At 47.0% G+C, this 22,566-nt stretch overlaps 1 protein-coding gene across 1 annotated transcript; it reads left to right on the forward strand.

Moving 5' to 3' along the window:
• The first annotated feature begins 1,840 nt into the window (after positions 1-1,840).
• On the forward strand, positions 1,841-22,007 carry BOK (BCL2 family apoptosis regulator BOK). The gene is made up of 5 exons (XM_066194055.1): positions 1,841-2,121; positions 3,001-3,379; positions 7,208-7,336; positions 15,418-15,581; positions 20,851-22,007. Exons 2-5 carry the CDS (start codon positions 3,157-3,159, stop codon positions 20,974-20,976), a joined length of 642 nt encoding a protein of 213 aa, XP_066050152.1. The 5' UTR covers positions 1,841-2,121; positions 3,001-3,156; the 3' UTR covers positions 20,977-22,007.
• The last annotated feature ends 559 nt before the right edge of the window (positions 22,008-22,566 follow it).

Genomic DNA, 22,566 nt, shown 5'->3' on the forward strand with positions numbered 1-22,566 from the left:
AGGGGGTGCTGCATGCTGTGACAGTTGGGCAGGGAACACATGTGGGATGAGATTGGCACTCACGGGGAGCTGGGAAGCACTGTGGCACTTGCATATTTGCCAGATTTCTGGGAAAAATTATCATTAATTAAGCAATGCTGATATTTAAGCATTCCTCTTCATTTCGTAGCCCTACTGAATAGGAACAGTTTAAATAGGGCCCCTGCGTGAAGCTGCCAGCTGCTGCAGGATGCTAAGGCATAATTTTTAATGATTTTTCAGCCATCAATGTGGCAAAGGCAAAAATGCGATTTTCTAAGACATTATCAGGCCCACTCTGCAGGTAACAGGTGGGTTAAAGGCAGGCAGTAGCACAGAACCTCTGGAGTCTTGATTTCAGCTTTTGTGGGACAGGCCTCTGTCTATATTCAAATTTCTGAGGGAATCTTGGAGCAAACATGTGGTGCTGGAGATGCACAGCCACTATTGCCATGTTACCCTGATCACACTGAGCTGAGCTGGGGTCCCAGGTGGGATCACTGCATGCATGTACCTCTCCTTAACCCTGCTCCTTTCCCTGAAAAAGCCAGCTCAGAAAGATCTGTTGCTGGAGAGTAGGAGGTACGTCAGCCCTATTCCAAGACAGCCAAGCAGGCTCCAGCAATCAAGTTAACAGCAGCCAACACTTTGTGTTAATCTGTGCTCGAGTTGTGTGTTGGATGCTGGCCAGAATGTTCAATCCATCACATAATAAGATTTTTTCATGCAGTTTATTTGTTCCTTTTTATCCCTTGATTTGGAGACAAGGACTGGTGCATGTTGTACTGGAGGGATTTATGTGCTCAACACCTTGGAGAGGTGTACTTGCTTCTGTCTTTTCTTGAAGGCAGCAAGATGACAACACTTATTAGGTCTCATTTCTGACCTCCTTTCAGAGAGATTGTGTTTCAAACATACCAAATACCCAGTTGCTAATATACAAACTATTATTGGGGAGCATTTGTGTTTGGTCTAGTAGAATTTCTTGGCTGCAGGAAACTTCTATTATTAAAACTTCTTTTGTTTCAAATCGTAACACAGAAAGCCAACATTTGTATGTGGTTTATTGAGATGAAATGGTATAACACATGCACATGGAAGAAAGCTGAACATTGTGGCATCAATATGATAATGTTGCAACAAGAAGTTGATGTTGAAATTAATTTACAAATATATTGGAATTCATTGAAATGTTTTTCATAACACATTGAGATAAAGTAGGCAAGTTCCTGCAATACACTTCATTCTGGATAAACAATTTCCTATCAACAAAGCCACTTCATTTTTTTAACCAGACTACTCATAGTTTGGGGGGAGTTGTGAGCACTGCTTGCCTTAGCCCCGAGCTGTGGCTCTCTGTGTTAATCGTAAACTCATCATAGAATGACAGAATGGTTTGGGTTGGAAGGGACCTTACAGATGATCTATTTCCAACCCCCTGCATGGGCAGGGACACAGTCCAAAGTGATGGAGGTGATTGGATCGGTAGGACTGACCCACGGCCGAATGTGACAGTGTATAATTCCCCCACTTGGCTACCGTATGAGAATGACTGCCCGACGCCAACTCTGCAAAAGCTGCTGAGGGAATCCAGCGGGAATTATTCCTGTTTCAGCAGTGCGTTCATCACTGTCTGGCACGGGGCGTGACCTGGTGCAGAAATGATGCTCCCACCCTCATCCTGAAGTCGAGCCCTTCAACGAAGCTCGGTGAGGAACAACAGAGAGCCTCCTTAAGAGAGAGGAAAGGGGAGGAGAAAGCGTCTCTCTCTGGGCATAGCAACCCCACCTCCCGGTTATTTCATCTTCCTTACAAGGCTAAAGCCAGAAGCTTTCCTCTTCGCCTGGGTCCCTTAAAAGCAGGAGAGCAAACCCGAAGGCTCCCGGTGGAGTGCAGCCGGCATGTGGGGCTGACAGAGACTGGGAAGGAGGCGCTGGCATGAGCCCCGTGGAAAGCACAGCAGAGGAGGCTGGTGCTCTCCAGAGGAGTATGACAGTAACCTATGAATACTAAACCAGGTGTCCAGTGATGCAGATCTTCTAAAGAAACGTGAAACCAAACCCAAAAAGAAATCACTGAGGGGAAAAAAGTGCAACATGAGAGGTAATTATATTTTTCCTTGGGCAAACTAAAATAACTGGCTGAATTTTGTTTGAAAATCGTCATTGTAAAGTAGGTGTCTGAAACTGCAGACTGAAAAATGCATTTATTAACATCTAAATAAAGACTGGTCTGATTCTGACTTCAAAAGCAGCACTGGGTTAAAAACTCAGATCAGCAGATGAATTCAGGTGCCTCTGAAGAAATTTTGGCATTTCTCTTTAAGCATTCACAGCTTAAACCTTTTCAAAAATCTACTTTTCTCTTTTGCTTTCTCTGCTATTGCTAGATGTTTTCAAGTAGTATGCACGTAGTTTTGGGGGAAAAGCGTGGCACAACCAAAACCTAAACTGAGAATATGTCTCAAAAACCTGTCTCCATCAAGTCATTTCAAATGCTCCCACACCCTTGTTCTTGCAATAGTGCCATTTCTTCAGAAAGATCCATGACCTACTGAGCTGGAATGTCTGTTGACATCTGGTTGAGGTTACTGTAACTGGTATTTGGGGTTCTTCTCTTTTTTTTTTTTTTCTTTTTTTTTTTTTTTCCTTCAGTTTAATTGAAACAAGCTGAGATTGTCTGCACATTCTATGGAGTGTTTCCATGCTTTGACTGTCCAGTCTCTCTGATGGGTAATTCTAGAGCTGCCAAATCTGAATGGGAAAAGAGGAAACACCTCGAGAGTTCAAAACTGCAGCCCTTCTGTGGACCATGCTGCCAGGGATAGTCAGTGGCTGAAAGATGCAAGACTTTGCCCTCTGTCTGTAAGATGGACCGAGACAAATGTTTTGCAAATGCGATACTTCAGCATAACTGTATTCTTGAGCTTCTGATTTACATCTTTGCAATGCTAGAGGACTTACAGATGCTTTTATTTACCAGCTAAAACGAAAAACTGGCCTGTGGAGAAGAGCTGCTGGGAGCTCTGACAGACCTTGAGGACAGAGGATTACTAGACAACTCCTGCAGATTCTCATCGAAGGCTTTGGCTCAGCCTGGCAGTCAGTGCATGCAGAGCTGTGGGCTCAGCAGTCGAGGATGGAGGTGTTACGTCGTTCCTCAGTCTTTGCTGCAGAGGTGATGGAGGTTTTTGACAGGTCTCCCACTGACAAAGAGCTTGTGTCCCAAGCCAAGGCTCTGTGCAGAGACTACATAAACTCCAGGCTGATTCAGGCGGGTGTCAGCTGGAGCAAACCCGAGCACAACGCCCCGGTGCCTGGGGGTAAGCTGGCTGAGGTGTCCACCATACTGCTACGACTTGGTGAGTCCTGCTGGGGTGGGGGGAACTCAGACTGGAGGAGAGATTCAGACCAGACTTCTGGAAGAGGCTTTTCATGTGATGATACAGAGGTTTCTCTTCTTTGCTTTTGGCATTTGTTTTGGTTTTGGGGATCTTCACTAAACAGCTCCTTTGCTTGAGTTTCCTCAGTCTCTTGGAGCGCTGCTTCTCAGCACAGGGTTTCTTCAAAGTTGCCTTTTTCTGAGGACTTGCAACAGCTCAAAATCACAAAGCAGTCTAAGAAAGCCCAGCAGCATATTGGTTCTGTGTGCCCAGGTCTCCAGCTGTGTAACAGTTCTCACAGTACTTGGAGCAGTCTTTCTCATCTGGGCATTTTAGCTGGTCTTGCAGTATTTTCTCCAGGGTGACTTGATTGCCACAATGCATCTGGCATCTTCTAGGGCACTGCTGCTGCTGGACTTGGGCTTCAGCAGTAGCTCACCCAGCTTTAATTTGGCAGTAGTTGCTTAGAAAATGTGTTGTTGGCGATTTTATAAAAGCTGCTTTTTAAAGACACTGTGTTTAGTTTTCCTTTGTCTGTCTTAGTTATTCAGCAAGCCCTGAGTTTTCTTGCTATTTGCTGGAGCAAGGAGTTGATGTTGTGTGGTGTACGCTGCCATTCAGTGCCACCCTCACATCACAGCAACTGTGGGGACTTCAGGGAGAGCAATTTGAAGGTCATAGCTGGAAGCTGTGACATGAAAATAGGCTTTAGAGCTTGTACTAGAAGCACCCTCTAAATTTTAACAGTTGCCTGGCTTTTTGTTTTGGGTTGTGTAGCAACCTGTGTGCTCAAGTCTAGCTGTTTGTCATTTGGGAACCAAACATTTTGATTCTTGGAAGTTGCTTCCAACATCCCTCTTTGCCTGCAGGCTGGTATATTAGTTCACATCTGTCGTGGAAACTACCACCAGCATTTGCATCTGATTTAATTACATCAGAGTTCAAACAGGTCTGGTGAAGTAAGCAAAGTCAGGACCAGGGCTGGTGTCCCCCACTTTCTCCTCTTTCTACCAGTTTGCTATTATCCCAAGTTTCTTTTTAAGGCATAGCTGTGTTTCTTTTACCTGACTTTTATTTTATTTTTTTTTTAATTCATTCTTTTTCATGTTTTCTCTTCTATGCTGATTTTACTTTTGCTTTTGTTTCCAGTGATTGTTTGGTCTTGGGGGGATTTTATTTTTGTTCTTCTGTCAATCTCACTGTCTATTTGTGCTCGCTTTCTTCTCTGCCTGCGTTGGGGTTTGAAATTTTTGTGCTTTCAACCCCATCTTCTGTGGGTGGCCAGGAACGTGTTAAAGGGCAAGCAGGTGGTGCACTGGATCTGAAGGCGTCTCCTGGATTGTCCAGATGGAAAGATTTGGCTGATAGTCCCAGGAACTTGGTGCCTTCTCTGAGCAAATCTGTTAGGAGAGCACCATGTGGCACCCATGCAACCAGAAAGGCAAGCAGTTCTCCTCTTTAAGACAAAGAAGACTTTCTGTCCTGTTTCTTTAGAAACTCCACTTGTCACATGGCCCATCCATTTCTTTTCCTCTTTGTTGCTCTCACCAGCACAAGTCCAGCTGGTATCCAGGCACCTGCCAGGAATGGTAATCCGTAGCCACTTTAAAGCACTGCAACAAGCAAGACCAGTTTTTTCCTTCATGACAGTACTGAGAAGCCTGTGGAGATGGGAAGTTGGAGTATTTCCTAGCCCACTTGCACACAGAGACTCTGATGAACTGCCTGGTGGGCCTGCAGAAGTCCTGGGCGCAGGCAACGCTGCTGGAGGTCCTAGGGAGGGAGACTCCATCAGCTCAGTGAGGCTTAGCAGCTAATTAGGGCAATTAATGAGTCAGACACGGTAAAACCTAATGGTATAGCCAAATGAGGCACCCCAGACCAACCGGCTGTGTCTGTCATAGGCATGGTTTATCTGGACTTGTATTTCCTCTGGCCAAGGCTCAGGCAGGTGCCCTTTGACCACTGCAAGGAGATTCTGCACGTGGAAACTGTTAGTGCTGCCCTGCTAATTCCTCCACAACCACTGGAAGAAGGATGAGAAGTCCCCAAATTGCTCTAAATGTTGCAAAGTTGGACATCAGAGCAAGGACACTGGAGACCAGCACCAGTGTATCATGCCACAGGGGAGGTCCTGGGGCTGCTGGGGCAGGGAGACTCTCCAAGCATGGGAATGCTTTCCTGTGTTTTCCTTCCCCAAATGCTCCTGCCAGCCCGGTGCCTTACTGCAGAACAGGGCATGTGTGCCTCCAACCAAACTCTGATCTCATCTGGGGCCTCCAGGCACTGCTTGTTCGAAGTTGTAGCAGTGGCAGGCTACCAAGTGCTGATCCCAGCCTCCTGTGCCTCCCTCTCAGCTAACCTGGGCTATCCCCATTTCCTTGCATTTACCAGGAGGGCTGTGTGCCGCCTGTGAGGAGAAAACGGCTGCTGAGTAGTCCAAGTCAGGTTTCCTCTTATCAGGGCTGACCATGTGTTGGCATGTTTCCTCTTGCCGTCAGACAGGGACAATCCCATACTCAGAAAGGGCTGGGAGAGCTCAGCTGTGGAATTCTGTAGAGCTGGGTTTTGCCGGTGCTGAGTGCCAGATAAATGAATTAAGGATCAGTAGTTAATGGCTCTATAACAAGATCCTGATTGCAGTGACGTCTTCCTTTTTACCTCTCACATAAATGAAATTTTGGGGAAGATCAGTTGCCCTGTGGCTGGGCCGAGTTGCCTGAGTCCTGCAGTGGGAAATAAAGCTGTTGGGGTAGCTCTTCCTCTTCCCAGGGCACCCTCATGCAGGAGAAGAGCACAGTGTGTCCTAAATCTAAGCCAAAAAGGGCTCTCTGTGCACAAAGGGCCTTGGTCCCATGCTGTGTTTGCAATGTGTCGTGCTCCTACAGCAGCTGTGCAACCTTCATTAAATATCCACGAACCTCTACAGAGACAGAAATCCCTTGGAAACTGGGCTTTATTAATTCTACTACTCAAAAAATGGTTTGTTTTGCTACAAAGGAAAAGCTTTACTGTTGTTTCCCAAGCTCCATAACTCAGTCCTTTGGGAGGAGGTTCTCTGCTTGTCCTTGGTAGTTTTGTCTAGGTTTCAAGCTGGCCTAACACCTCCTGCCATTTCCCAGCTGGGCAGAAAGCACTCTGGAGGTGAACGCACATGTCTGTGTGTCAGATACCCTGCTGCTGAGCAGTCAGCCATGCAAATGAACATCTCTTTAACCATTTGGAAGAGAGAAAGAAATCCAGATTGACTCTTCACTGCCTGTGTGAGCATAAAATAGCTGAGAGTCTCTTTGTTTAATTAATGTTGTGCAGCTCTGGGTGGATCCTTGGCTTTCATCAGCCTTCAGCATTCTTGAGTTGCTCTCTTGCACTTCAGGCGTTTTTGTACAAGCCTGATGGGGTGCTGAGGAAGGGCGTATCTCTCAAAAGCTTACATGGATGGATATGCTTCCTTCTCACTTCTGAAATAAAACGGCATGGCTTTGCTTATCTGAGGCCTGTCTCCTGTGTTGGAGGAAAGGCAGGCAGCCAGCCTGGGAACAGCATTTATATCAGGGATTACTGCAGCCACACCACTGGTTCAGGGTCACTGCCTGCCTCTGCTCCCTTTAGAAGTCCCAGAGTGCCTGTGGTAGGGAATTACATCTAAAGGACCCTAAGCACTCTGCTGCCTGCCTAAACGCAGGAGGAGCTGGGGCTCAGCCACTTTGGCTGAAGGCATCCCTGGAGTGCCCCCAGCTGTAACTCCTCTGTGGTGAGAGCAGGGCTTGGTGCTGTGCGTGCTGAGCCCTGGCTGTTTGCTTGCAGGGGATGAGCTGGAGTACATTCGCCCCAATGTCTACCGGAACATCGCGCGGCAGCTGAACATCTCCCTGCACTCCGAGACCGTGGTGTCCGACGCCTTCCTGGCTGTGGCTGCACAGATCTTCACTGCAGGTACGGGGCCCAGACAGGGCTGGGTGGAAAGGAACAGCATGGAGCCACCTCTCTTGGAGTAGCCATGTTTCTGGGATAGCCTGTTACGTGGGGCCTGGCTTTCTGAAAGGGTTGTGGGCAGTTTGGCAGTGTGCCCTGCTTTAATGATTTAATGACAGCTCCTCTGCTGTCTCCTGGCAGGGAAATGTCCTGGGTTGTAATATCCTCCCAGTAGGTTGTCTCATTCTAGAAGGCAGCTCCTGCCCTTCCTCATTAGGAGGTGGTTGTTAACTCATTGCACAGGGAGGTCACTCATTCCAACCTTACTTGCTCACCATTGGCAACTGCAGAAGATTCATTGCTTGGGAGTCTCCCTTGTTCCAGCTCATGCTGCTGATGCTGGGAACCAGAATCAACTCATCACAAGAGAGCTCCACTCATCCTGGCTTCCTTTCCCACAGCAACACCCAGAATTGCAATGGGACCTGCTGTTTCTCTTTTCTCATGTTGGGGAAGTCTTGGTCCTTAAGGCTGTTCCAGATGAGCAGGTGCTTTGAGCTTTCTCCCTGCTTAGATGTGAGTGTTCTGCTGCTGCTGTTAGACTGGTTCCAGAGATGATGGTCAAAAGCAAAAATATGCCCTATGCTGTGTTCAGCTTTTCCTGGAAACAATCCCTGCCCACAGCTGGAAAAGCAGCCTGTGAGAAGTGAGGGAAGAGAAACCTTTTAGAGGGATTTATGCCAGGCAGGTTCTGACACGGTTATGGGTTTTTTGCAATGTCTTGTTGTGTTGTCTGTGGAAGGGACAGAAGATGTTAAAGATTGCAAACAAAACAATAAAAAGAAAAAATAAAAACAACCCAGAGAAAGCAACTTGCTAGCAGCATAGCAGTATGAAACCACTGGAACCAGTGACAATAGCATGGGAAGTGTCACAGGATGCAGGGACTCTTGTCACTTTGACAATAGCTGCTACAGGATAGAAGTCCAGGTTTCAGTTGTATTTTCAAGTAGGTTACCTTACTCAAAACCTTTTAATCCTCACAGTCAACTTTATCTGTGCTTCTTTATCTGGAACCACTGACATTTTAGAGAGGCCCTGACATGCAGAAGGCCTGAAGAGCAGTGGTGGAGAGCACAGATCCTCCCCAGAATCATAACAAATGGCAAAATAGATCTCTGAAAGGGACTGCCCAAGCAGGGCTTCTGGCAGTTTGAGCAGGACAGATTTTACTTCCTGGGTTAGAGAAATTTATGCCGTGTCATTGGAAGTGGATGGAATTGGACTGTGTGGCTGGTATTGCAGCCCTCAACAGTCTTTCAGAGCATGCCTGGGTTGCAGCTTGCCTTTGCACTGGGCTGGCTTGAGAGGGCTTGTGACTCAGAAAACAAGAGCTGGGAAAGTATGGCAGGAATGTCTCAGTGTGGCTGTGTACAAAGTGCAGGTGGCCTGTCTTGTCACTTAATACTGAGCTTTACTGGTGTCAAGGCAAACAGAAAAACAAGGGTCAGGCTGGCAGGCTCAGGTGCAATTTGCATTGGAGGTGAGTAGGTGATGTTAGATGACTACAGCTGACTGCTTTGGGACTGGCCCACCTCCAGGGCTGAAGTGACACAGAGAGCTAAGCCAGGAATGCTGCAGGTGGAGCAGACTGTGTGCTGTGATGCTGCATAACCATGATGCTGGGGAGAAAGCCTGCTGCCTCCTGGGAATTCTGCTCTCAGTGTATATTGACAAATTCATGGAGAGCTGCATTTTTTTTTTTTGTGTTCTTCAATTTCTCAGCTCAGGAGCCAAGTGTGTGGGTAGTTTAAAGTAGAAGTCATATCTCATAGTTCTAAACCTGGGATTCCAGGGTATTAAGAACAGAATGTGGACTCAGCCCTCTGAAGTTGACAATGTTGGAGACTTTGGACTCAAGCTCTCTTGACAGTGCTGCCCCTCCACTTGGGCCACCCTGCTGCAGAAATGGCTGGTGGTGTGCTGCTTGCACAGGGGCTGATTCAAACCTGCCCAGAGCTCTCTGTGCTCTGTTCTTAATTCTTTCTCATCTCTGCTGGGAGTTGTGTATTTAATTGCTTTTATCAACCTGTTATTGTAATTTCTCCTGGGTAGAAGGTTGCTGAGTGGCAGAGGGGTAGGAGCTTGCTGTTTCTCAGCATTCCTGGATCCCACTGCAGTCTCAAAACTCAGCATTTAACAATAAATCCAGCAAATTGGAGTTGGCTGTAGCAGACAGACATTCATTCTTTTTTTTTTTTTTCATAGTTCAGCGGAAAGAGGCTCTTATTGAGCAAAGGAAACCAGACACTCAAGTTCAGTCTGAGTTTTCATGCCAATTACCCAGTTTATTATGAAAACAGTTACAGTCTGACACTACAGTGCTTAGACAGCTTGGGGAGCCCCACTAGTCACTTACAATGTCTCTCCAGCAAGGAAGCAGGGGATTTTGACCCTTTTTTGCTGGAGAAGTTTTCTCCTTAATCTTTTACATGTCTATCTTCCACATTCTGGTCTAGGTTTGAGTCTTCAGACTGTAGCAACCACCAGGATCAATCCAGGCTGGGGATGAACAGATCAAGAAGAACCCTGGGAGAAGGACTTGGGGGTGCTGGTGGGTGAGAGCTGGACATGCCCCTGCCCTGTGTACTGGGACCCAGAAACCACTCATGTGCTGGGCTAATCCCCCAGCGTGGGCAGCAGGGGAGGGGAGATTCTGCCCCTCTACCCCACTCATATCTGTCTCCAGCCTGAGTCCCACCCCAGGAAGGACATGGAGGTGCTGCAGTGAGTCCAGAGGAGGCACCAGGGTGATCAGAGGGATGGAGCAGCTTTGCTGTGAGGAAGAGCTGGGATGTTGGGATTGCTCAGCCTGGAGAAGTTCCTGGTGGCCTAACTGTGGCCTTCAAGTCCCTGAAGGAGCCAACAAGGAAGTTGGAGAGTAACTATTTATGAGGGCCTGGAATGACAGGGCAAGGGGGAATGGCTTCATACTAACAGGTAGTAGGTTTAGATTAGATATTAGGAAGAATTTTTTTTCCCAGGAAGGTGAGGCCCTGGCACAGGTTGCTCAGAGAAGCTGTGGCTGCCCCCTCCCTGGAAGTGTTCAAGGCCAAGTTGGATGAGGCTTGGAGCAACCTGGGATGGTGGAAGGTGTCCCTGCCTGTCAGAGACTGGAAAAAGTCATCTGTTTTGAGACATCTTAGGATGCTTGGAACATGAGGTGGTGCCCTGCCCCCTGTACGCCCCAACCCTGCAGTGTCTGCCAGCCATGGCACACTGAAGGCGGCCCCCCAGTGTTGCTTGACCCAGTCCCTGAGTGTCCAAGAAACCATAAATCCCACCTTGGGGGAAGGCCCAGGATGGGCCAAAGTTTTAATTGGCCTGACCACAAGGCAAGCACATTGTCATTTAACCCTACCTTCATTTTGGAGTTCTACATCACTGGAACCCGGGAGTTGGTAGCTATATGTGTGTTTTTCTACATCTTTCCTGTCTTTCTGTTTTTCTCCCTTTCTTCTTCTCTCTTCTCACGGAACGTGACATTAAAGGTTTTCTATGTTCAGTGGCCTAAGTCTATGCAATGGTAAGTGATGTTATGTTGTATTTACTCTTTTGCCACTGTTCCTTAATTTCTGTAGTTTACCAGCAAACTTTCATGTGTTTTTTACCTCTTGAGAATATCTGGTTGGGATTTTCTCCTTTGCATCTATCCAGAGCAAAAGAACCTTGGTTTTCACCCTGGAATTAAGTGACTGGGGTGTAACATTGCGCATGACAGGGGATTGGAGTGAGATGAGCTTTGGGTTCCCTTTCAACCCAGATGATTCTGGGCTTCTCTGAAATGCTGTTAGAGATGCATGCTGCTGCTCCCTCATCTTTTAGGTCTTATTACTTGAGCTTCCTGCCTTGTGCACACCCCTCTCAGCTTTTCTCTCCACCAAAGCCTGTTGTGTCTGGCTGTATTCTCCCAGCTGCTGAAATGTAGCAGTGGATTGTGTTTCTTTAAGGTCTGATTTGTGAGCAGGACTTTGATGCTGAGTGGAGCAGAGGGAAGTTTATTTGAATAACCTCAGGTATTGTGGTGCCCTGAGACTGCACAGTCATGTCTCATGGCTTCTTTATCTCTCCCCTGGGGCAGACAAGCTCATATGAGCTGAAACACTTTCAAGAGCATTCCTCTCCTGCTAATTCATTTTACCCTGGGCTCAGCAGTGTTTACATACCATCAGCTCCATGGCTGGAGAGTACAACTTGTATTTCTTATTTTTTATAATGCCTTCTAAGCAGCCCTTCACTTTTTCCATATCCTTTTGTTCCATGTCAGTGAGCAGAGCTTTCTCTCTTTTGACCGTTCCTTTTTGGAGCAGCATTCCATTCCCTGTTGTTGTTAGCTCCTGTGCATGTTAATCCACGCAGTGGGAAGCTGTGAATAGATTGTCTTGCTTGGTGATGAGTGCCTGATTTACCCAGTGTGGATGACAGCCAGGCCTTTTGAGGAATTTGGAGCAAGCCAATGTGTTTTTGCTTTTTGTGTGCACTGGCCAGATGCAATTCCAGCTTATGCTGAGATGCATCACACTGGTGTCACTTTGAACCTGGCCTGGACATCATGGGGAGCAGAGGCACTGCCCTCTCAGTAACTGTCCTCTGCCGAGGGAGTCCTTGAGAGAGAAAAGTTAATGGAGCTGGTGTCCTGGGAAAGTGCGGAGGGGGGCTGCTGGGGCATGTTCCCCTGCCCCTCCTGCCTGGGGCTGGATGATTGCTGGAGCCCTCCTGGGCAGGGGCCCAGCCCCACAAGCATGGCCCAGGTGTTGGAGGTGCCTGCTCTTCCCTTGCTTCCTACAATATCTAGTGAGAAGAAGAGCATAAGCTGTGCCCTGCTGTTGGGAGTGAGAAGCCCATCCTGCTGTCATCATCTTCTGCCTCCAGCAGTGGCAAGAGGACTTCAGACAAACAGGAATCAGGATGGGATTTCCTTCTCTCCTGCCCCCATGGACCAACTCTGCTAGTAACAGGAAAGGCAAACTGAAGGATTGGTTTGACCCTTATGGGCATGCTCTGGAAAGAGGCTGTGACCCCTGAGCCCTCCACATCCATCACCATTATGAGTTAACCAAGAGCTCATCCTCTTTCTGCTGTGAAAGGGAGAGGAGTTCTCTCCATGTGCCAGGGGAGCACTCACCTCGTGCAAGTCCTGCAGCAGGTACCACTATGGAACAATTTTGGCAGGGAAGCTGGAGCTGAAGGGCTTCCTCTCCATCCTCTGCGGGCTGACAGGCCTTATAGCAAACTCCTTTCCTGTGAGCTGGGGAGGTCATGGATCTCTTGAGCCTCTATCTTTCACAGGTTGTGGATACACTTTTCTTCTATTGGAAAGCGAAACTTGGGTTCACAACAAAGATAACCAAGACTGGAGCTGTCTTTCTGTACCAGAGTGACTTCAGTCCTGTCAGTCTTTGTTACTGCCATGTAAATATCTCACAGCTAATGGACTTGCTTCAGATATTTAAAGAGTGCTGTCAGCAAAAGCTTGGGAATAAGCCAGTGAACTCTTCCCTGGAATTTTGGGTAACTTTTGTTATGTAACTCAAGATGCAAGGAATCACATTTCTGCAGGGATGGAGAACTGTAAAACTGACTTATACTAAAGCTGAATATAAGCCAGCTGAGGTTGTGGCCCTGAACACATCATCAACAGGGAGTGTAACCCCTTAAAGCCTCTTTCATTAGGTAGAACTGTATTGACCTGCACTTGGACACCCTCTTCCTTGCAGGGAGAGCCCCTCTGTCTAGTCTTCTGTGGTTTCATAGCCTCTTCCTGGCTCATTCTGCAGGCTGTCATGGTGACACACAGTGTGAGAAAGGCAGATAAATAGTGTGAATGCCAAACAGGCAGTGAACTTCCTGAGTGACAGCACTGGTGTCAGGGACACCACAGGATCTGCTCAGCAAATAAAACTAAAAGAACAATGGTCACTTTAGCTACGTTAATAACTTCCTCAGATCTTGGGGATAGTTCTGAGGGAAGGACAGAATCTCACAAAGGATTTGAGCTATTGCTGTTACTATTGCTGCAGAGCCTCACAAAAGGTTCATCTGTAGATTTTTATCTTACGTGAGTCATGAAAAATGTGGGTTTTTTGTAACACTGAATAGATTTTCTCCAGTCTAACAAGGTATTCCTGTTGCTGACATTTGAAGAGTTCCTCTAAAGTTTAGGGGTTTTTTTAATTTATTTAAGGAAAAGAAAAACAAGCAATTCTTAACACTGTTAGTGTGAATGTCCCTTTTGAAGCACCAAATGTAAGAATTGTGGGAATGCTCTGAAATCTGCATGTTTTCTAAAGAAATATAGGGCATTCTGCTGCAATGAGAACAGCTGTGAGGAGGCTTGAGCTCCATCCCAGAGCTGGTTCAGGCTACCTGGGGCTCTGAGAGTGCAGTGAAGGAAAGAGGGAGACTCTTTACCCCATTTAAATTGTATTTTTCTGGCTGAGCACATCCAGTTTTCTAACAGTGTGTTTAACGCCTCCTGATCCATAGATTTAGTCATTTCACAGCTTTCCATCCTCTCACCTGTTTTCTTTCTTACTGCAACCCTGCAAGAACAGTTCTTTGTGGTTTTTAAATATTAGAACTTCACCAGGCTTCTGACTATGTTTGGGAGAGACTTTGGACAGATTCCACAGAGATCCAACACTGTAAAATACTTCACAGTATGCTTGATAAATATGGCTATTAGAGATAACAAACTACAGGGGGGATGTGCCACTGTGCAGCAGTAGTTCTGCATGGGAGTGAAAGGGTTGTGTTTCCAGGTCACTGGTCCTGAGAAAAGCCTGATGAGGGGCAGCTGACTGCAATGTTTGGGCATGAAGGATTTATGACTGCAGTGTTTGAGCATGAAGGATTTATGCCCAGTGGTGTTGGTAAGGCGCAGGGGAGCCCCCGGGACGTTGGCTGGTACCTAGAGCTGAGCTCCTGTGCTTGTCACTAACACCAACAGGAAGATGACTACTGCTGGGACAACCTCCATGCAGCACAGCCTGGCAGGAAGGCTGTCTTCTGGGAGATTAGATAACTGACTGACTCTCCACCCCTGCACTGTGTTCAGTGGAGTAGCACAGGCAGCGTTAAGTAGTCAGTGGCCAAATCCTTGAAGCCACCTGTTTTTCAGGTGGAGACTGAGGCCTAGTCCTTGCATTGAAGAGGACGCCAGCCCTCATGGGTGCAGGTGGAGGGGTGGGCACTCTGCTGTCTGGTGAGCAGCAACAGGACCCAAGGGAATGGCATGAAGCTGTGTCATGAGGGTTAGATTGGATATTAGGAAAAGATTCTTCCCCAGAGGGTGGTCAGGCACTGAACAGGCACACCTGGGAATGCCACGGCCCCAAGGCTGCCTGAGCACCAGAAGCATTTGGACAACACTCTCAGGCATAGAATGGGATTGTTGGTGTGCAGGGCCAGGAGCTGGTCTCGATGATCCTTGTGGGTCTATCCAGCTCAGGATTCTATGACTCCTCTATTCCACCTATGATTCTGTGAACCGTCTTGGCCCTGTAACTTTGCCTCCTTTTGTTGCTTTTGTGCCATTATAGAACTGAAGATGCTTATCTTGTATGCTTTGTGTCACATTGGAACAGTGATTAGAAAAAACCAGGGATGCTTTTTCTAAGGGTGCTTAAGCTTTATGTTGAAGACAAAAACCCCAGGTTGTTCAAACACTTTGAATTCTATCACCTCCTATGCAGCACACACATGGCTGAGAGCCAGTAGCAATGCAAAACATAGTGGTGCACATCTCCCCCATCCCAATGGTGCCTTTGGGCTGCTTTTTTTCCAAGGCTGTGCAGCCACTGCAGAGAGCCAATCAAACCATACCAAGGTCAGATGATTTCATTCTGCTTCTCTATGTGGAAGTTTTCCCTAATTCTGGTCCTCTACTATTTCTTCTCCCCCATGTGGAGAGCACACAGAACGGTGCCTGCACACAGGCAGCATGGGCACTTGTGATGAAGCAGAGTAATTTCTTTTGATTATTCAAGACTGAACTGAGTGTGTGTGTGTGTAAATATGAGCAGCGTTTTTTCTTTCCACAGGTATAACGTGGGGCAAGGTGGTGTCCCTGTACGCTGTGGCAGCCGGGCTGGCGGTGGACTGCGTGCGGCACGCGCAGCCGGCCATGGTTCACACCATCGTCGACTGCCTCGGCGAGTTTGTCCGCAAGACCTTGGTGACGTGGCTCAAAAGGAGAGGGGGCTGGGTAAGAAATTCTGTCTCATTGAACTTGTTTCTGCCTGTCCAGACCAGAAAATAGCCCAGTCAATGAAAGGAAGAGTGTAGTAATGCACCGCACACCCCCAGCAGGTGTTTCCAAATAGGGAAAGAGTTTCAGTTTATCTTTAGACATTTTAGGAAGTTGAACTAGAAAGTTCTGTGTTTTCCTCATTGTAATTGGCTCAGTGCCAGCACAGGAGCATGGATTGGGCTCCGAGAGTGTAACTCAAAGCCTGTTGTTAATCTCATTGGACCAAGAGCCAAATTGTCCCTCCTAAAACATTCAGTATTTAGGAAGGAGCCCAAAGGAACTAAGAGGCTTTTTGGAGTGTTTCTAGCAGGGTGTCAGAGGTTTTCTCGGACATCTGTGCACAGCTTTTCTTTTGTTTTCTGTAACGTTTGTTATTTTGATATTTTTCACTTATTAAACTTTTTGCTTTACAAAGCACCTCTGAAGAGCAGTTTTGCTAAAATTATTTTAAGCCAATCTGCGAGGGCTGGACCCTCAGAGACTGATACATTTACACGTCGTTGATAAGACTCTGCCACGTGTTAACTTGTATCATAAGAGTGTGCTCTCTGCAGCTTTATGCAGAAAAAAGCTGTGTGAGATTCTCTGTCACAACGCTGTGCCCCCACCTCTGTCCTACCTACACCTGTGTTAGACTTATATAGCTCTGTTACTGCCTCGTGGTCACTTCCTCAAAAACATCAGTTATTCTTGTCCTCTATTCCTGCATAGCTGAGACATCATAATTCAATCCTGACCCACCAGCACCTGTTGTGTTCCTGATCTCCAGAGCTAACAGCCAGTCACAGTGGGACACTGTCGGGGTCACTCCTGTGAGGCCCTGGCACAGGTTGCCCACAGAAGCTGTGGTTGCCCCATCCCTGGAAGTGTTCCAGGCCAAGTTGGATGGGGCTTGGAGCAGGCTGATTTTAGAAGGTGTCTCTGCCCACGGCAGGGGATGGGACTGGGTGATCTTTAAGCTCTCTTCATTCTTTGATTCTGTGATACTCTTGGCCAGCTGTTTTCTAGAAACTGGCAAAAAATGAGGCCTGCCAGCTTAATTCTCATATCACCTCTAAGCACTAGATTTCTTTGGTCTCTCTATACCCAATGTGAGCATTGGTTCCTGTGCAGGATTGTTCATAGTAAGAACTTTATTTTGGTGCTGTGGCATAGATAGATACCTTTCCAGTGTCCTTCCCAGCTGACGGGAGAGACTGGCTGGCTGCGTTAGTGGCTGGCAGCTGGATTATGTCTGTATGTACCAGGTTCCGTGTGCCTGTCTAGCAGGGACACAGACAGCCCTTGGATTCTCTGGTGTGCTGCTGGGCAGATGCTCCTTGGGGCGAAATATTGCCCTATGACCCTACTCAGTTCATAGGACATCTTTTTCCCAAGGCATGCACTCTTTCCAGACTGAGCCAACAGCAGCAAATTCCCTCTTTTCAAAGAGGTGAAATTCATTCCTAAGCTGTCAGGAAATAGTCAGGCTCCTTACCCGTACAAATCTGGAGAGAGGGAGGTGTCTTTTTCCAAACTGAGTATTGCTCCTTTGTGCTGAGACTTCCCAACTGTGTCTGTAGCTGATTCAGTTGCTTGATTTCTTCAGGACCATGAAGAAGAACTGGGAAAGTATCGTTGTTTAGATTTTGGATCCCTTGCACTTATTAAGTACTAATCCTACCTTAAATCATCCCTGCCCTCTCTAAAACTGTGTCACCTTGAGGCCAGCTGACTCAAGGAACTGTCTGGTTGGGCTAAAAGGAACCTTTGATTTGAATGCCCTGATCTGTTTCATTTTGCATTCCAAAAATTAATTGTGCCGAGGCAGGTGAAGAGGATATCCTGGGATTCAGTAACACTGTTCCTGCCTGTGAATGCCAGTCCCTGCCTCAGTATCATTTGAGGCTTACTTTAACTGCATGTCTGCAGAGCTGCTTGAAATGTATTCTCTGGAACATTTTTTTTTCTAAGATCTAGTTTCATTAAAAGAGAAATGTTGCATAGGAATGCATCTCTTTCCGGTTTCCAACTATTTTTTTACTTGTTTTGGTAAAACTTGCATACTCTGATAAGTTAGCATCTTGTTTTAATTTTTGTATTGCTTCATTAGAGTTGAAAACAGAGTGTTAGTTCCAAAAGGGTATTTTTGTAAAATTTGTTGCATGGCAAACAAGCTGCAAAACCCATCTCCGGAGCAGCACTGATTCTGTGCAGCTGGGGAGATAAGTCCACCACTGGCTCCTTCTGCCAGTCATCCCTCTTCAGATGGGCTAAAGCACGTTCCTATTGGAGTTGCTGAATCCATGCTGATTGCTCTTGGGATCTGGCCCTAAGGAAGGAAAGGCAACTTCACTGCCCCCCATCAAGCACAAGACTGTGAATGCTGCTGGGTTGTTTTCATACAGCCCGTTTCCAACACCCTTATCAGCAACCCTGGGCTGTGAAAAGGAAATGCTTTCCCTCCTGAAACGACCCCTTCAGTCTGGGGAAAGGCTGTACATCTTGTACTGTGTCTCCCTGAATGTTCTTCCTCTTTATCTAGGCACTGCAGCAAGGAATTTCCCAGCCTTGTTCACTCACAGGCCAGACCAAGCAGCTCCTTGGTGGAACCCTCTCACCCACTGCCAGGCCTGGCTTGTGTTGGTTTGTCCTGGCCATCCTTGTTCACATGGCCCCCATCTCTTGTGCATCAACCTGGGTTGAGGCTACCAAGAGTCACCCCCATGCCCTGAGCTGGTCCAGGAAAGACACCGTGGAGGCTTTGGAAAGGCATTTGAAATTCTCCTTTCAGCAGCAGGTTCCCATGCTGCTTCCATAGGGTGGAGAAGACTGCAGAACCCAAAGCAAACCTCGCAGGAAGAGCAAGAAAGAGCCTTTGAGACATTATTTCTCCCTGGGAAGAGTTTGCAGCCTCAGTAGTGGCTTTACAGTAGAATAGAAAGATTTAAACTTTTTTAGCAGTTTTTGCTACAAAGCAGTGTATGTGACTTGAATTTGTTTGAATAATTAACATAGGATATCAAACTGCCTTTGCAACAGTTTATCAGTGCTTGACAAGGCAAAAAGCCCTAAGTAGCTTTGAAGTTTTCAATTCCACTGCCTTATCAGGTAGGCTTGATTTGGATAACAACAGCTAAGGCAATTGTTAAACAGCTGAGCAATTTTGCTTGTCTAAGCGAGCCCCATACAAATTTGTAAGTGCTTCTGAGTGCAGTTCCTCTTGGTTAGAGCAGTGAGGTCATTGCCTTTGGGAAAACATAGCTGGGCTTTAAGGAGTTCACCTTTTCTCATCTGGCAGTTAACCCTCTACAGCTGTAATCAACCCAGTGTGTATGGACCTTTTACTGGCTCACATGAGGCACTAAAGCCCATTACAGCATATGTTTCTCTAGGATCAGGTACCCTAACATGTGTGTTCAGACACGTACCTGCATGCCATGACTTCTCTCAGCTGAAGGGACAGTTTGACACAGCTGTGTTTTAAACATGACCCCCCCCCCGTGCAGGTCGCTGGGGTCTGACAGGTTGAATCAGTTCAGACCATTTTCAAATGCAAATAGGGTGAGTGTGCTAAGACATCACAGGAAGTATTCAGGGAGACCCACTTTACTTGCCTCCACAATACAGATCAAGTACCTGTAACCACTTGTACCACATTGCAGCATCTTCTGCTTGCTATGTTGCTTGTATTTTTTTAGCTGTAGGCAGCAGTATTTCCACACCTTGGTGCTGACTCAGCTCTCTGCTGTCATCCTGTTCCTTCCCATCACTGCATGCTCTGTATTCCTTCTGCAGTCTCTGCTTGTCAATTATTCACGGGCTCAGCTTCTCCTGATGCTCCCAGGAGATCAGCAATGTGGTGAGGTGCACTGTGCCAGCCTTCCCGACACGGTGAACAAGGAACTGCTGGAATGTGTGGGAGGCTGCTGGCAGCAGAGCCTTGGTCTGTAGGTGATGAATGATGGGGTTGGTTAGTGTGGCTGTACTCAACTATCCAGACTCTGGGATTTGTCCCTTCGGCCCCCTTTTCCTTTCTTCTAATGGTGACCAAGGTTGGTCAGGCAATGCTCATGCATGTCTTGAGCACAGGCAGAAGGAATAGAGATGATTGGAGCATTCATCATCTCTCGTGTCCGGTTTTGGGGAGGAACACCTCAGGGTTGAGAGTCTCACTTGTCTGTGCTTGGGTCAGTGAGAGACTTATGTCAGAAGGTAAATTTGGAAGACTGCTGAGCTAAGCTTGTAAAGAAAAACCTTTTGGGGCTGTGAACATTTGCCATCTTTGTGACGTGATTATTGTTCCCATTTGCCACCCAAAAGCTGTTTCTGAAAACCACACAGGGTTGATGTGCCAACAGTGCACCCCTTGTTACACAACCACAGTCCACATCTTGTGCTAGGCTGGAGTTTAACCAGAACTCAGTTATATCATAGGCAAAAGCTTTTCATTTTGATTCCTGCACCAGAAAATGCATTCTTCTCTCTACCTCTGTCTTGCTCACTTCACCTTCTTGATATTTTCCATTTTCTGCTTCCCATGCCAGCTGAGAGCCTATTTCTGTCAATTTGACAGGGATTCTTTTTGTCTTTTGATTTTTTTTAAAATCATTGCAGGCCAGTGTCTCTTCTTGTTAATACTTGAAACTGGCTGCCCAAGTGATCTTTAAATCTGGCCCACACATCTGGGAGGCATCTCTGCTGGCATATGTATTTCCACAAACAAAGCTACAAAGCTTGCATTGCTTTAGATTTAAATTGGGGGGTGGCTTGCTTGGATGTCTTCCAAAGAAAGCATTAAGGCAAGAGAAAAGGTACGAGCAACTTGAGCTGATATTAAACAGGACAACCTCTGGGAAGCATCTGGCTTTACAGAAAAGGATGGGAATGCTGATACTGCTAAGGCTTCTTAGACCTTTTGAACAGGGAAGGAAAGTTTTATTTAGCTATCCAAAATGGAAAGTGCTGGATAATCTTCCTGTAACACTTCTTTCCCTGGGGGTGGCTGAATAGGGGGGCACTTTGCCTCATTGGTGGGGAATCAGGAAAGTGTATTTTGCAGTGCTCTTGAGCCTGATTTAGTAACTTTTGAGCCTGATTGAATAACTTCCAGTGTGTGGAAGTGTCCAACACCTGGTGCTGCAGCAGCAGTGGTGTGATGCCATGGGTTGTGGGGCAGGGACAGCCTGCAGGAGTGGCTGACCTGGGCATCTCTCTCTGACCATCTCTCTTCCCTCCTCATTAGGCAGACATCACAAAATGTGTGGTGAATACTGACCCCAGCCTTCGCTCCCACTGGCTCGTGGCTGCTGTTTGCAGTTTTGGTCACTTCCTCAAGGCCATCTTCTTCGTCCTGCTGCCTGAGAGATGAGTCTGAGTTGCCAAGCACAACCCCCTTTGCCCCATCTTCTCTCCCACTCCAGAAGCAACAAGAAGTAACTGGAGAAGTAATTCCAGGCTGGTAATGGCAATCTCTGAAGAGGAGGAAGAGAAGAACTGGGACAAAAAAAAGGCTTGTTCTCCTCTCCCATCAAGTGGGAGCAGATGATCAACCTCAGTCTCCTATTTGCAGCCACACGAGCCTCTCTCACCATTAATCCTTCCAAGAATCTTGTTTCCCTGGGTAACTTGCATGTGTGGCCTGGGTGTAGCTGGTCCCTGGGCAGGCTGATGGCAGCAGTGTGGGACTGTCAGATGGCTGCTCCTTACAGCTGTGTTGCATGCTTATGCTAGCACCAGGCAGAGGGGTGGAGGAAGGGAATATTATTTGAAATGGGATAAGAAAATAGGAGAGGGGGAGAGTCCCTCCTTCACTCCATGTGATTTCCCTTTCAGTCCTCAGACTTGCCTTGTGTTGATTTTTGTTGTTACGTTTGTGCTTAAACTTCATCTCCTCCTTTAACCCTAACTTACTTGCTGGGCTCTGCCCCAGCACAGCATGGTGGGTTTTTAACAAGATAAAACCAAATAGTCTGTCAGCAGATGCTTCTCCCTGGCATGTCTTGGAGATTGGTCTGAGTAGCTGTGTGAGGGGCAGGGCGAGAGGGCAACGTGTGTTTTGTTGACCCCTCTTACTGCACGCCCCCCAGTCAAACAGGAGAGCAAGGGGCAATGCCTTCAAGCAACAATTCAGGATGGAATTTCATCATGAAGAAAAATGCTTTCTCCTCTGAGATTCTGTCAGAGCTAAGCATGTAAGTAGGAAAGGCTGAGGGGCATGGGCAGAAATAGGGAAGCAGCAGGTGAACTGGCTGGCATTGTAAAAGCAGTGAGCTGTGCTGAAAGTAGCTGATGTACGTTTCTCCTTTAATCTCTTTGAAGTACGACTCATAGTCTTCTTTGTGGCAAACAATAAAAGAAAATAAGTGGTATTTCACTACTGCAAAGGCTATTGTATTTGTTTCCAGACCAGAGTTCACAATTCCAAAAAAGGCCAGAACAGTGCAGAGACAAACACTCCAGCCATGCTAAAAATACTTCAGCTTTTCCCCTGGTAGAGCATGTTAACATGTTAAAACTCTGACTTTCCTGGTTCATGGCTGGAATTTAACCCATGTTGCTGCCATGTCAGAAACATGCTGTGTCCACCAACAGATGCTGGGCCTCCCTGATGTCAGCAGGCAAAGGCCATGGAGGCTCTTCTCTGCCAAAGCCTTCTGGAGACTCCTCCTCAGTGCCCTGCTCCCAAAAATGTGGCACAAGGCACAGAAAAAAACCCCATGGATTAAGAACATGTGGCACTGTAGGGAGTTTTGCTGTTTTTTTCCCCTGATTTCCCTCCCAGACATTTAGAGGGGCTTTACTCTTCCTCCAGGAGTTACAAAGGGGTCTGGGAATAAAGCAAAACCTTTACTTTCGGATATTATCTGTGTGCCAGATCTGTACTCACAGTTAGCAGTGCTCTGCTCTGACCAGCAGAAACCCTAGGAGAGGATGTGTAGGGATTGGATCCTTGCACATT

This window comes from Chamaea fasciata, unplaced genomic scaffold (assembly GCF_029207755.1).
Source record: "Chamaea fasciata isolate MVZ Bird 193981 ecotype frontalis unplaced genomic scaffold, bChaFas1.0.hap1 SCAF_11, whole genome shotgun sequence".
Classification (NCBI taxonomy): Eukaryota; Metazoa; Chordata; class Aves; order Passeriformes; family Sylviidae; genus Chamaea; species Chamaea fasciata.